Source organism: Chrysemys picta, chromosome 10 (assembly GCF_011386835.1).
Source record: "Chrysemys picta bellii isolate R12L10 chromosome 10, ASM1138683v2, whole genome shotgun sequence".
NCBI lineage: Eukaryota > Metazoa > Chordata > Testudines > Emydidae > Chrysemys > Chrysemys picta.
Genome location: NC_088800.1, coordinates 80,755,427 through 80,770,773, shown reverse-complemented (window position 1 = coordinate 80,770,773; position 15,347 = coordinate 80,755,427). Strand labels below are relative to the sequence as shown.

The 15,347-nt window shown below is 50.4% G+C and overlaps 1 protein-coding gene across 11 annotated transcripts in view; it reads right to left on the bottom strand.

Annotated features, from left to right (window-relative positions):
- MPRIP (myosin phosphatase Rho interacting protein) overlaps positions 1-15,347 on the bottom strand; it is a 170,626-nt gene that overhangs the window by 8,145 nt on the left and 147,134 nt on the right. For 8 of the 11 annotated variants that reach the window (XM_008164738.4, XM_008164735.4, XM_042853099.2 and 5 more), the window contains 7 exons: positions 10,761-10,908; positions 9,898-10,015; positions 8,879-9,038; positions 8,355-8,465; positions 6,437-6,523; positions 5,535-5,697; positions 4,615-4,700 (listed from right to left, as the gene is read on the bottom strand). In XM_008164738.4, coding sequence (XP_008162960.2) covers positions 4,615-4,700; positions 5,535-5,697; positions 6,437-6,523; positions 8,355-8,465; positions 8,879-9,038; positions 9,898-10,015; positions 10,761-10,908 — 873 coding nt within the window. Of the gene's footprint in view, positions 1-2,929; positions 2,996-4,614; positions 4,701-5,534; positions 5,698-6,436; positions 6,524-8,354; positions 8,466-8,878; positions 9,039-9,897; positions 10,016-10,760; positions 10,909-15,347 lie in introns of all 11 variants that reach the window. The other 3 variants (XM_042853100.2, XM_042853105.2, XM_042853101.2) reach the window with 2 other exon arrangements.

Below are 15,347 nucleotides of genomic sequence, written 5' to 3'. Positions count from 1 at the left end.
AGACAAGAGAGGGACAGCGTCACAACACTGAAGGAGGCGGCGGCGACAGCAGCCAACAGGAGGATGGGGCAGATGCTCAGGCAAAGGGAATGCGGGTAGGAGAGCAAACGCCCCCCTGAAGGAGAGATTAGTGGAACATGCTGGAGAGAACAGACCATTATGGAATGTTATTATTGGTGAATCACACCTAGAGCGCGCGATTGGAAATTAACCAGGTGACAAACTTCAGAAACAAATGACATGCGTCTGACGAAGTGGGTATTCACCCACGAAAGCTTATGCTCCAACACATCTGTTAGTCTTAAAGGTGCCACAGGACTCTGTTGCTAGAAACAAATGAGACACACACAAGATCGCAAGCGTGATTAGCTTGACTCTGACAACGATCCCTGCAGCTTGCAGTATACAGAGCACCAGGGCAGCTATAGCAACAGGCCCGTGGCTTTCCCAAGAGCCAAAGCAGCACACCTTGGTTCTGCTATGGTGGGCTCAGAGGGACCAGCACACTGGTTCTCCTACGGGGCTCATTAAGAGCCCATTTTGGGTGGTCGTGGCTCCAAACATGTCGCAAGCTTTGTCCACGCAGCCCTGAGTGACAATCTCACTCTACCCTCAGTTAACCTAGGCTGGGGACCTTTTTCAAGCACACACTGCCAGTTAAGCCCCTGCGCTGGACTGTGGATCTCATGACGTGTTTCCTATAGTTGGTCCTAGCCGGGGACCAAACTCATGACCCGATCCAGATTTTAAACCCATGTCTTCAGAAGTGAAAGCAACTTCCATCCATCTAGCTCTCAGCACTGCCATTTGGGAGTCAGGCCTCTCCCGCCCACATGGAATCTGGGGGAGAAGGACACAAGTGGCTGCAGGATTTATTGCTAATCCCCACCTCCCAGTTGTGTGGTGAAATCCCCATGCTTAGTGCATTTGGGACCGAGCAGATCTGAGCACAGACACTAGGTCAAGGCCATAGGTGCACTCTGCGGTGCCAGTGGATACTCCGCCCCAGCAGACCGCTTTCCCAGGACCAAGCATGCAATGGCTGTGCACTGCATAGGTGCAGAAGATAAAATCTACTGCCATCCCAGGGGGGCGACTGCTTTCCCTGCTGTGAAACAGGATGTGCCCAGCTGATCAAAAACAGGCAGCCAGTCGGCCGACATGTTTGGCAATTTGCAGGCAGCAGAGTCAGCTGTGAGGCAGTTCACTCTACGTCCTCTGCACAATCACGTCAGCGTCTGATACTTGCTCTACAAATCAACACAGGGCAGCTCTGCAAGACACGGAGCTTTATACACAGACCCTGTCAGGCAGCTGGCTGCAATGTTCCCATTTTCTTTTAAGTCCCTTGGTTGCCGTATCAGAAGACTAAAAGCACAGTGCTAAGTCACGTAGGCCCCAAAGCCAAGTTTTTGGTTAACAAGCGGCTATTGGGGGAGGTTGAGGTTGCAAAGCCCAGTGGGAATAGGATGGCTGTGATACTGTGAAGACACTGTGGTGACCATTGCATTTCTGCTGGTTTCACAGCTCAGGCTGAGAGAAACATAACTCCATTATCAATGGAGAGCAGGAATTGGGATTTTGACACCAGTTTAAATAGTGTTGTTGCTCTCTTTTTAGCTGACAGAAGAGAAACATTCAAAATTCAGGTTTCAGAGTAGCAGCCGTGTTAGTCTGTATCCGCAAAAAGAACAGGAGTACTTGTGGCACCTTAAAGACTAACGGAATTATTTAAATAAATTCATTAGTCTCTAAGGTGCCACAAGTACTCCTGTTCTTTATTCAAAATTCAGGACGGTTTCTACCTGACTATCAGAAAGTAGGTCAAATATTGAGCCTATTCAAATTAACAGAGTCCCTTTAAATTCCAGCCTGAACCTTTGAATTCTCTCATCTCTTTATAGATCAAGACACCGGAATGCATGAGACTACACTGCCAAGCGTAGAAAGCCAAGCAAACCCCTCCCTCAGTAAGAGAGTCTCTGAGATCACTTAGTGCAGAGTTCAGTTTGTAATAAAGACACCCTCATTCAAAATTTCCACCAACCCACAGAATTCCTTGATCAGCCTTTTCAAACCCTCTCCCCTTAATCCCATTGGAAACCAATCCCGTTTCCTCCCAGGGAGTATCCTACTCTCGGAAACCTTGCCACTTTCCTGTTGCTGCTGGTTACCCAAGACATGCTAATTGGAATGGCCCCCTTTCTCATCAGCTGCCTCCTCCTCCCAGATGATCTTGGAAGCCACAGGGCAGTGTCTGTGCTAGGACAGTTGTTAATGAGGTAATGAACTGTAGTATCACAACCACTGGGTAGCTGGAGCATTGCTGGGCAGCTGGAGGAAGAGGATGCTCCGCCAGGAGGAAACTCCTGTGCTCAGGTACAGATCATCTAAGGAAGCAGCAACGACGGGCATCGTAAACACAGGGCAGTGCTGTCTGTGCTGCCACCCCGGTGGGAGATTCAGGGTAGCTCCACTGGCCTCTTCCTTTCCATCACTTCTAGCTGCTCTTCAGAGGTAAGGGAGAGTTCCTAGACTTCGCCCAGCACAACACTAATGAAACCAAGGTTCCCTTCTTCCTGCAAGGACTGCATGTCGAAGTGAGTTTAGTGTGAGGCATGCACAGTCATTAAGCATGCACACTCGGTGTTCCACCCCCCCGACACAGCATGCCCAAGAGGTGCGCACACCCTCCCAGTGACGGACCTCTGTGCCGGGGAGAGTGGGTGGGTGAGAAAGCCAAATTCCCCAGGGAAGAGCAAAACTGGTTGATTTCATTTTAGGATAATCTGCTCCCCCGCCCCGAAGATCAATTTCAAATCAGTAATTAAGAGAAGGTTCTCGTTTGCCATGGAGGAGTGAGCAGGGCATGCAAAGTGGGCCGCCCCCTCGGGGAGCTGCATTGTTTGGTGGGTGCTGGTTTGGTTACCTACGTGACAGGGAACCTGGACTCTTGTTCATTTCAGTTATCCCATGAGACCTGCTCAATAACGGACTGTCAGAGGAAAAAGCAAAATAAAGAAGAAAAAAAACAGAAACAGAAAACAAGAAGCACATAAATCCTAATTGCATCGATGGTTCCCCAGCCCCAGCCCCTCCTCCCCCCCCTTAGCGGGACAAGGGGACAGAGTGCCCATCAGCACCGTCCACACTGCCCTCTGCCTCCCTCCCCCAAGCACACCAAATAAACACGGACACAGACACAGAGGGGATGACAAAATAAGCAAACTGAGGGGAAGGGAAACTGGTCATCAGACCCTCAAGAGCCAGTTTGCAAACCAGCACCTCAGCTGCACCTTTCAATATGCACAGGCACTCCCTGCACTTATGAGAGGGGGAATCTGTGCACACAAACCGGGCCTAGCGAGCACAAGCACAGGGTTTTGCATGTGCGAGCCTGAATGGTGTACACACTGGGGGCACCTGTGCATTTGGTTCTAGCAGCTTAGTCACCACCGCAGGTGGAAATGGCAGCCTTGGAGAGCTTGGGCGGTGAGTTGGGAGAAGATGGAGCTAGAACGCTTGGCCTGGCTTCTCACTCCGTCGACAGCAGCCCAATATCAGCACGAGGTGCTCCGTATCGGGGTGAGAGGGGAGGCAGGCCTGGGCTATGCTGGGAGAGCTCTTCTGTGTGATTGCCCCGTACACTCAGCCTAGGCTGGTTGGAGAAGTTCTCTTTTGCCTACATGGAGAGGATTAATGCCCTGAAGGGTGGAATCCCGACAGCTGGCAGGCCAAACCCTGGGGACATGTGACTGCAATAACTGGATTTGGGATATGCAACAAGTACAGCATGGCCAGGCTTTAAAGCACTGAGAACCATTGGGCCATCAGCCCCAATCTCCCCAGGTAAAAGCAAATGTTAGGTAAGAACTATCCCCGTTCCATTTTCAGATCAAAGAGGCTGCAGTGAATTACACTGTATTATCTCCAAGGTACCCATCACGACGGTATCTAGGCGCGCTTACACAAGTTACTTCACCGCCAAACCTCACCACAAAAATGGAGAGTAAGTGCCAGAGGGGATCCTCCTGGGAAATGCCTGAGAACCAGGGCCACCTCCCTGTTTTTTCCGATAGCAACTCCAGTAGCTATGCATGTCAGTGTCACACTGAGATTTCAGCAGCACAGGGCCCCCGGACGAGGCAAGGGGACCAGCTCTGCAAAGAGACACTCAGTGCAACAAGTCTCCGCAGAGCACTGCAGGCTGGGAACTTGCTGCTTTATTCCACTGCATCACAGCAGAGTGGGGGGAAACCCCCACTGACTGAACAGGAATAAGGGGGGGGGGGAAGAGCACGGCTCCATCCCATAATACTCTGGGTAACTCAATTAACCCCATCATGACCACTCTCCTGCAACTGTGAGTGGGAGAGGGAGGAGGCTGACTTGCCACTACACCTGTGTAACTGCTCTTCCAACGACCTGGCCGGTACGAGGGTACACACTGATGCAAACACAAAGACCCGCAGTAAGGATGGGAAAATCCTCCTGCCTCATCCCCCTGCCAATCAGCCTCAGTTTTCTCTGTTCCTTGGGCAGTCTCCCCAGAAACCCCAACTAGAGAGCTGTGTGGGGCATTCACATCACCTGGGCAGAGAGAAACACACTCACCTTTGACCTGATATTCCTTAGTTGCCGGCTAACACTGGATCTGTCTTTCTTCAAGAAGTCAGGGTTGCTTTTTGATTTCATGATATCTGGGGAGAGCAAAGGAAGCAGCATGAGCTGCTGAGTCCTGACTCTGTCACACGGGAGAGCAGAGGCTGGGGACACGTCAGCCAGCAGTAGGCTCAGTCTGGGCAAAGCTTCCCAGGAGGTGACTCAGAAGAGGGCAGCCACGGCCCTACAGAGCCACCGGGACAGCACAAGCGACGCATGGCCTCTCACCCAGTTACGGCATGAGGCAAGAGGCCCCAGGATGCAAAGTGACATCCCTGGGTGACTGGGGCATGGGTGGATTCCAAAGACCCAGTGGAAGCTTCCATCCCTAAGCTGGAAGGAGGAAGCGCCACTAAGGGTGAGAGGGGAGTTCAGGCTCCAGGGACGTTCAATCCTTGGACTCTGCAAGAGGATAGGGGACAGGGACAGTCTGGAACAGGAAAGAGGTTGCAATGAGGACACTTGCTTGTTATTAAGGAACTAGACGGAGATCCTGCTCCCCCCAACTCTGACAGGCCACCCAACAGCTAACTTCTAATCACTACCAACCTGGGCCACATTCCACCAGACCACCTGGAGGTGAACAGCTCCCAACCTCACGAACAATCTCCTGAGCCAGGCAGCCCACGCACAATCTGGGCCATCTTCCTCCCTGGTGTTACTCCAGTAAATTAAGTGGTGCGACAGGAGGGAGGAATACAGCCCCGTTTGTTTGAATCTCCCAGCATTCACCATGGATATACTGGAGCTCCTGCAGGACCCTACCATGCCCTGCTCTCGGCCCTCTAGGCTCCATCATACTAGAACTGGTACCACCTGCTGCATGTGTTGGGGCAGGAAACAAGGGTGCTCAGCACAGCAGAGGGACTGACCGTATCCCGACACAGTGGTATTCTCAGGGGATTTCTCGCCCAGCGCTTCCGTGGCTGCCTTCAGCTGCTCTTTCAACCTGCTGATGTCGCAGTCTGCCTTGGCCTTCACGATGCTCAGCTCCGTGTAGATGTCTTTGTACTTGTCACTGGCGTATTTCTTATCCTGGGAAAGGACCAAGGAAAACCCGCAGGGTTGTCACAGAGTGAGACGGGGACACAGAACCAGAACTGTGTGCTTACTAGAGGGTGATGTGGCAAACCCCAGTAACACAGGAAACAGCATTCTGGGACAGATCCAGGAACTCCCAGCACTTCCACAGAGAGCTTCTTGGGGACAGCCTGGGCAGAACTCAGATCATCCTGCTAAAAGCACAGTTACTGCCAATCCACGTGTGCTAAAGGAGAGTTCCCTTTGGCTAACAGCTCTATCGGATCTAGGAGACACAGCTGGGCAGTTCAGATTCCATCCAGTAGAGAGCAGTGCTACACACGCACATCAGCTAGCTTGTTACAGAATTTATTGTTTGTGGCTTTCTGTTTAAATCAGGAAAACGGCATGGAATTAAAATGCTGAGAACCTGCCTTGGCAAATTAACCATCCAGAGCAATTGTGATCGGCCCATTCGCAGGATCTATGTGTTTGACAAAAACATTTAAGGTAACATCTTTCCAGGAAGAGACCAAAGCGAAACCTGGTTTGATGCTACCAAATGCTTCATTTGCAGCACAAAGACGATAACCTACAACCAGTAAGTGGCTGTGTTAATTAAGGCAGATCAGTGTTTAAATGCTGATTCGACTCTTAAAATAACTTCGTTAACCCCCCTGAAAATGAGCAAACCCGTACAGGACAGAGGGCTCCCTATGTGCGCGTTCAGAGATGGCCCTGCCCCAGGCATTACCCGCAGTGCCGTCTGCAACTCATCCTTGAGGGAGCTGATCTCCTGCTTCAGGTACTGGATTTCTGATTCCTTGACCCGTAATAGGACCTGTAGGGAAAAAGGGACCAGGCATTTTCACTCAGTAACATGGACACGGACACGGACACACACACACACGGGACACAGCAAGACACAGCTTCAGGTGTAAAGAGGAGCCCATTGAGCCTGGCCAGCTAATAACTGAGGGAGTAGGTCATAAGTAACACTCAGCATGGCTCTGTCAAGGACACATTGTGTCAAACCAACCTAGTAGCTTTCTTTGACAGCGTAACAAGCCTTGTGGATGGGGGGGAAGCGGTAGATATGGTATATCTTGACTTTAGTAAGGTTTTTGATACTGTCTCGCATGACCTTCTCATAAACAAACTAGGGAAATACAACCTAGATGGAGCTACTATAAGGGGGGTGCAAAACTGGTTGGAAAACTGTTCCCAAAGAGTAGTGATCAGTGGTTCATAGACAAGCTGAAAGGGCATAACGAGTGGAGTCCTGTGGGGGATCAGTTCTGCATCCAGTTCTATTCAATATCTTCATCAATGATTTAGATAATGGCAGAGAGAGTAAACTTATAAAGTTTGCGGATGATACCAAGCTGGGAGGAGTTGTAAGTGCTTTGGAGGATAGGATTAACCTTCAAAATGTTCTGGACAAACTGGAGAAATGATCTGAAGAAAATAGGATGAAATTCAATACGGACAAATGCAAAGTACTCCACTTAGGAAGGAACAATCAGTTGCACACATACAAAATGGGAAATGACTGCCTAGGAAGGAGTACTGCAGGAAAGGATCTGGGGGTCATAGTGGACCATAAGCTAAATATGAGTCAACAGTGTAATGCTGTTGCAAAAAAAGCAAACATCACTCTGGGATGTATTAGCAGGAGTGTTGTAAGCAAAACACAAGTAGTAATTCTTTGGCTCTACTCTGCACTAATTAGGCCTCAGCTGGAGTATTGTGTCCAGTTCTGGGCGCCACATTTCAGGAAAGATATAGACAAACTGGAGAAAGTTCAGAGAAAAGCAACAAAAATGATTAAAGGTCTAGAAAACATGACCTGTGAGGAAAGATTGAAAAAATCGGGTTTGTTTCAGTCTGTAGAAAAGAAGACTGAGAGTGAACATATCAGTTGTTAAGTACATAAAAGGTTGTTACAAGGAGGAGGGAGAAAAATTGTTCTTAACCTCTGAGGATAGGACAAGAAGCAATGGGCTTAAATTGCAGCAAGGGCAGGTTAGGTTGGACTTTAGGAAGAACTTCCTAACTGTCAGGGTGGTTAAGCACTGGAATAAATTGATTAGAGAGATGTGGAATCTCCATCATTGGAGATTTTTAAGGGCAGGTTAGCAAAACACCTGTTAGGGATGGTCTAGATGATACCTAGTCCTGCCTTGAGTGCTGGGGACTGGACTAGATGACCTCTCGAGGTCCCTTGCAGTCCTACAAGCCTATGGTAGTTCAGACCAGACTGTTCTTTGGGGCGGTTCAAAGATGGTGCCCACTTGTGGAGAGAGAGCTGTGCCCAGGGTTTGCGCTGACAATGAGGTGCACTCGCACATGCTCACATCAACACATTTCACGTGCCTCTATCAAAACCCCAGCCCCAATGCATCATAAGCATTATCCCCACATTAGGGCTGGAAAATAGAGTAGAGGTTAGATGACGTTTCTAAGGCTAGCAGAGGAACCAGAGGAAGAAGTGGGATTAGAATCCAGGAGCTCATGAACCAGGCGGGGACCAGGGTCTACACTACAGGGTGCTCCTTGCCCATCTACAGCTGGGACCATCTGCAATCCCATTGGTCATCAGAGACCAGCTTCTCTGTGGCTACCTCCCTGTCCTCTCCAGCTGCTAGTAGCAAAGGGGGCAGGACACTTACCTCTAACTCATAGGCATCCTTGCCCTGCGTGAGAGGCGAGCCAGCAGCCTCTCCCCCTCCCTCCCCGGTCCGTAACCGTGTGATCTCCACAGCCAGGCGGTTATTCAGCTCCTGGGAAGAGGGGAGAGAGTCACCGAGTGAGCAGAGGGGATACAGGATTTCCCTAGCCAATGCTGTAGTGGGTTGTTTTGTCTCCAGTTGCCTTGCAAGGCTCCCTCTGTGGGGCTCCCCATGCATTCAGCCCCATCTGAGCTACACAGCATTGCATTGGGGAGACAGCTGGAGGAATGCAGACACCATGCAGGTCCTGGGGGCAGGGCTGGGAGAGCTCCCCTGCCTTTGGGCTGTCATGGTGCTAACATTGCTTTAGGCCAGGACAGCAGAGCAGGCACCGCCAGTGCAGATCAGCTGGCCGGCCTTGCCTCCAACTTCTCTTCCCATAGGAGAAGCCACCCACTGCCCCAGAAAATCCCACTGAAACCTGAGTGGCCAGGCGAGGAGCTCTGGGGCAGCTGGTGCCTCACCTGATTGTGTGCATTGAGCTCCTGGTTCTCTCGCTGGCACTGGCGGAGGGCCTGCCTCTCAGCCTCCAGGGCCTGGGCCAAATGAGCGTTCTCCAAGCACTTCTGGGAGTACTGCTCCGAAAGGACTTCCAGTTCCCGCTGGACCGACTGCAGCTCCTCCCTGCAGAGGGGCAAAGCCAAGAGACAGATGGGCTGGGGCCATGTCCACAGCTTTCCACCGATGAAGGGGGCACTTCACAGCCCAAGGTTAGCAGGACATCTGCTTGGGGGGGTGAGGGAGACACTCTGCTTTTGGAAGAATCCCAGGAGGCCAACTATCCTCCTTTCCTCTTGAAACCCTTGCCCCTGCCCCAGAAGGGACCTCTGGCACCTGCAATGGAGGCACTTCAACCTTTCAGGTACTTCCTTTGATCACTTAACATTTTCTCTTTGAGAGTATGTGTGGGTGGACCGGGCTGAGCACAGATGTGTTATACATGGGCATAAAGCCTAGTGAAGCAGCTCTGTTCTTCCTCTAACTCCCCTACGAACACAGATTTGGTTCTCGCTGAAGGCTAGGGCTTTTGCCTTGTGCAAACAGATTTGATTGAGCAGTAAAAAAAGTTCCAGCGGCATGGAAACCACCACCATGCATCTGCACACTACGGTGACGATCACGAAGAGAATGCTGCAGATACAGGTATCTGGAGACTGAAAATTTCAAGATTTCTGGGAGCCTACAACAGGGATGGCAGGGGCTGCAGGTTAGGATTGAGGAGCACTAGCAGAGCGGTGTGGAGGTCCGCGACAGGGCACAGGTTAGGCTGGAGGGGCACTGAGAAAAGCTTCCACATTACCTTCTATAACAACAGGTCTAACTCTAGCTGAATGCCTCACTTCCAAGAGGAGTAAAAATCTGTCCTGTGAGTCAAGCTAACGTAGAGCATTAGCAGCACATCGTGTGCGGGGGGGGGCGGGGGGGAAGGGGGGGCGCGGCGGAGGGGGAGGGGAGAGGTCGTGGGAGAGAGAGAGAAACGTACAAGTACTGCTTCCTGAGGGCCTCAATATCCGAGTTGACACTGCTGATCTGGGAGCGCTGGGTCTTCTCCAGCTCCCTCTCCAGCTCCTCGCGGTGGGCGTTCTTCATGGCTTCGATGGCTGCACAGGACAGAAAGAGGATTAATGCTCTGCAGGAGGAGATGCATTTATCACTTGGTCCAAAGGTTCCCCCCCCCCTCCCCCAAAATGTGAGTCACCTTGGTAAGTCATTTTCCTGCTTCACAATCACTTTATTACGTGGCACTGGCCATAAAGCAGTGAAAGGGCTTCTGCAAATCTTGCTTTTTAATAAAGTTCAACAATTGCCTGATTCACAGTTTATTTCCTGAGTTATGGGACTCCGAATGCACAAGGCCTGGGCTCCGGCATTTTATATTCTCACGGGCACTGAAGAATGAAGTCACGGTGGAATCGGTAATAAATTAGCCCCAGCAATGAGTAATGCCTCCCTCAGATGGAGCGAAAAACTGACTGGGCTACATCATTGCCAAGGAGAGGAACATCAGAACAGGACAAGAGACGGGAGGTGGCTCTCCATCAATCCCCCCTCCCCCGCCCCATCAGCCCTTGCCCCTCACCCAACTGTGCCCCAGAACCCTTGCACCCTCCCCCAATTATATTCCACGGCCCATGCTCCCTCCACCCACCCTGCTCTCCCATTGTCAGACTGGAGACTAGCCCTTGTGCTCTTCACTGATCATGCAGCACTTTCTGTCCACCCTGCCTTGCGCTGAGTGCTCCATCCACCCCTCCCCCCCTTTCCTCATGCACACAGCTGAGGGGACCTTCTCCTCCCCTCAATGTCACACAGATCAGTGGCGCAAGTGCTCTGCTGGGCCCTTACCCGAGATGGTAGCGGCTGTTTCTTCCGCTAGCAGGCGATCTTTCTCCTCCCGCAGTTTCTCCAGTTCCCGCTGGTGCTGCCTCTGCAGATCCTCAATCTTCTTCTGATGCGTCTCTTCCATGGCCGCAAACCCACGTTCACATGTCGCCTGCAAAATGGAAGAGGAGCCGGAATTTACCTTCTTAACAAGGTCGGGAGCGACGCCATCTCAGGCAAGGTGCCTGCAGTGAACACACACACTGCCCAATAGCCTGAGAGGGGAACACAACGTGGATCAGCCAACAGATGGACACACAGATAATGGATAAGTAAGCGCGTAGTGGGGCTAGCCCTGCCCTAGCCATGGGGCAGGGACTGGCGAATCTAGGGGGTCTTTCCCATCTCTAACGCTATTAGGCAAGGAATGGCCCAACAGCTGGCCAAGGGGGGAAAATTCCATTTTCAAGATTGCCTCCAAGGGCCTGATCCAAAGCCCACTGGAGTGAATGGAAAGACTAGCCTGGACGTCAGTGGGGTTGGCATCAGGCCCTAAATGGGGGAAGGAAAATGTATTTAACAAGGATGCATCCCTACCGTCCCTTTGGTAGCTTTCTGTCTTCTACTGCATCTACCTTTCAGGTCCTGCACCATCTCCCCTAGTCTGTGCTGGAGTTCATTCCCTCCTAGCCCCCACCTGGTTCCTCGCACTCCCCTCGGACCCCTTCACCTCCTTTGTGCCATTCATCGCTCTCTGCACTTGGGACAACTTCACGTGCCTAGAACAGCAGCCTTCAGCACATCCCCTGAACTCCAGGAATCTTTCCCATGTCCTCCCATCCCAAACTTCTGCTGCTCAGCCTGAGTGACAGCCCCTGTACGGGAGTAGCACGTGATGGCAAGGAGGTTCTGCAGGCCAAGATGCAGATGCATTGACAGGGGGGTGTAGGGGCCCAGGGCTGGAGTACCACTTGGTATGGTGGGGAGCCATTAGCAGGGTCATGTGTGAGGTCCAGGACAATGGCTGCAGGGCCTGTTTGAGCTGCAGTGACAATGCTCTATGTCGGTGGGGAAAGGGATTACTGGCGAGTTTGCATAGGACGTAGCTGCACCATGATGGGCTCTTAACAGATTACCAGTTCCTCACTTTCAAAAGCAATTAAGTTTGCGCTTTCCAGGCTCTTTGCAAACCCCTAATCTCCAATGCAGGCTATAGAAGGAGCATGCAACCACCACTGAAATGCAGCCACCTCTGGGGTGGAATGTAGCTGTTTAACAGCAACACTGTATTATAGTTTAGGACAGCAGGTGAAGGTGAACAAATACCACATTCAGCTGAAACTGTCTGAGGAATTCAGGGTGCTAGAATTAGTTACCAAAGTTGGAATTTGGCTGGGACAATGGGGCCATCTCTTGGGGAAAGTGCTATGGAATTTATAATAATCACCAACAGTGAGGTCTTGAGTTTTGGTTCTCCTCTAAATGATGGCACCTCCTGCATCCCAGCACTGGGACCTCGGTTCTGCAGACCTTCACCCACTGCATCACCAGCATTACCCTCTGCAGAACAGAGGTGCTGCTCTTAGGAGCATCAGCCAATTGCTGACCAGGCCTGGGGAGATCCAACAGCACCACAGCCCACATGTTAGGGTGTAGCTCTAGATCCTCCCTGTGCTTGTCCATCACAGAACCAAACAGCCTCTCTCCCGGGTGTGTTTGTTGGGTGGGGAGAGAAGCTGACAGCCTTGATCCTCAGCATCTCTACCCACCAGCTCCCACTAAGCACAGATGGCTGAGTCATGAGTTGCATGGCTTCTGCTTAGATTTTGTTTTATTTCACGAAGGTGCCATATTCCCCATGCCAGGCCATCAGCTACAGAAGAAAATGTTTTCACCAGTACTTGGCTCCCGTGCAGGAGCCAGCCCGGTTTCCGCTCTCAGTAGGTCACTTTGGAGACCCACCCTGGCTCAAAGATTTCCCTTCCACTTCAGAAGCCAGCCAGCTCCTCTAACCTGCTCCTCCTGGCACCCCACTTGGAAAGAGAGCTTTGAAAACGAATCAGAAGGGCAAAGCAACTGGGAATTACAGCTTCAGTTCTCCACGCAGCAACAAATGCGTTTGCCAGACCCATACTCCAGAAAACCAAGCAGGAGAGATTCCAGGAGCTTCAAAGTGCTTCGCGCTCCTGGATCAGATCCTGGGCAGGGCCTATGTGGACAAAGCTTGGTGTTGAGAACTAGAAAACTCAGCTAGCGAGGTCAGAAACGTGCCTGTATTCAGGGCTGTGTTACAAACCTGACACAGAGCTAAACTAGCCAAATGGTCCCATCATACTTCATGAACCTCTTGGCAAACCGGGCTGGAGTCACGGGTCAGATTCTCCTCCTATTTATGCCAGTTTGAGACAGCTACCCTGACTTCACTGGATTTCTTGATTTTACACCAGTGTGTTTGGTGGGAGCCATGGAAACTTAACTGAAAAGGTTAAGTTGGTGAGTTTGAGGTCAGAATGAACCCAAAGCAGAATTTAAGGGTTGTGAACTGATCCCCCTGAAACTTCTACCCCAAAAATCCAATCCTGCATTGCCAGTTTCTCTCTCTGCTCTATGCTCTCAGCTATACAGCCTGGGACATCAAAGTCTGTTTTATTGAATGACAGCACTGACTAGAGGAGGTAAACTTTAACCTGGATTATCTTCAGTGGCTAATGTTTAATGCCTCCTGTATCAGTACAGCACCTGCTGAGCTTATCCTGTAGCATCAGCACTAGTTATCCTGTGATTCCAAAGGTGAGAGTGTTACCCACTGGGCCCTACTGGTTCTTATTCTTAAGAGTCCCCTGTTCATCATCTAATTCTATGTGATCAGTGTGAATTCTGGGTCCGAATTTGATTCTTTGGCTTGCTTTTTTACCCAGAGGCATTTTTCATTTTCTCAGCCTTGTTTCTTGCTAATAACCCAGTGCCATAACCTATCTGGACTTGGTTGACTGAGTATCGGGTGAGGTAGCTTTTACTATGCTAGGATCCTTATCTACAGGCATAACGTAGGGAGGAAAAATGGCAAGTGCTTCTTAATAACTTGGTTGGTAGGTACAGTATTTCGTTTACTGTAAATGCATTGCTGTAAATCCAAGAAATTAGTGAGGGTCGTAAAGTTCTCCAAAGTATGCAAAGGAAAGGAGAAAACAAGTATTTTAATGCTATTTTAATGTGTGTATTAAAGAGTTTTGGAAAGCGCCTGTGTTAGCTTCCTAGTAACCGAGATTAATTTTATATTTTTGTTTCTGTCCCCTCAATTCATACAAGTAAGGGAGGGAGGGAAGGCAAGAGGGAGGGAGATCTAGATCTCTCTCTCTGTCCTTCCTCAACACAGGTCTGCCAAAGGTTACTGCTCCATTGTTTTTCCATCTGGCAAACTGCAGGTTTCCAGCAGTGTCCAATAGGGAGAGTCACAATTTGAAAACAGCTGAGGCAGTGAGGTCTAATGGCTGTTCGAGTCAGTTTGGAAGCAGCAAAAAGGCCACTGTGGGATGCATAATAAAGGGAATTGTTTATAAAGCAAGAACGCTCTTCCTCTTGGAGCCTATTTGGAGAATGGCATGTTGCCCGGGGCACTGATTCCAAGGTCTTTTTAGTTTTCAAGGAGAGAGTAACTGTGATGGTGACTGGGCTGAGGGAGAGGTTGGGTAGGAGTTTAGGAAGTGATTTTCCTGTCTTAAAGAGTAACTGGAGTTTGGAGCGGTCTGTGGAAGTCATGGCAACAGATACCCTAGGACTTGTGTGTTTAAGAAATGCGGTTCCCGTCCTTCACACTCTGATCTATCCAGCACCCCCTGCTGAATGATGGGTTTGTCTCTCAGGAGACGGAAGAGGGACTTGGGTAGAGCTACCATTCTTCCCAGGTTAAAAGTTCTATGTATCCAGAAACTGGCATAAACGCTAGCCCCATCCCTTACTTCCAAGCCTTCCAGATTGCACCGTTAAACAATGCTGCTGCTGGACTCAGCTCTCTCATCACTTTAAAATCCCTTTGCTGACTCTGAAGGATTATTGCTCCCTTCCAAGCACCTCTGTCTGACTTGCTTCTGCCCATGAACCCTGGGTCCCTGCTTGCAGTCTGGATTGGCTGACCTTGCGGTACCTAAGCTCCATATTCAACCTGGAAATCAGCTCGAGCGCTGTTAGCAAGACCCTATTTCACTGCTACAGAACCAGCTCCCAGCTGGAAATGGTCTCAAGTTCAAAAATCAACAGTCTTGAGAAGCTGTAATGCGGGGTGCTGCTTTTATAGCCAGCCCTGAATGGTGGAGCATCCTGTGTAAATGCATTTTGTGGCCATTGCTCCTGTTCCTTCAAACTTTGTTTCTGCACCTACTTCCGGGCTCCAACAACTGTGCACTGTTTGTCACGTAAAAAACTGCAGGAAAAACCAGCAACGCTGGATTTCCCTGTTAGCCACATCGAGCCAAGATTAGTATTAATTTTTCGTCTATAAAACTTGTCCTCTTAACGAGCCAAATTGTCCCCTCCTCCCACAAACATACGTTTTGAGAGCTTACGTTTTACATTTCGCATTAGGGCTCTGAAGGCAAGGGAGCTGGGCTGGAA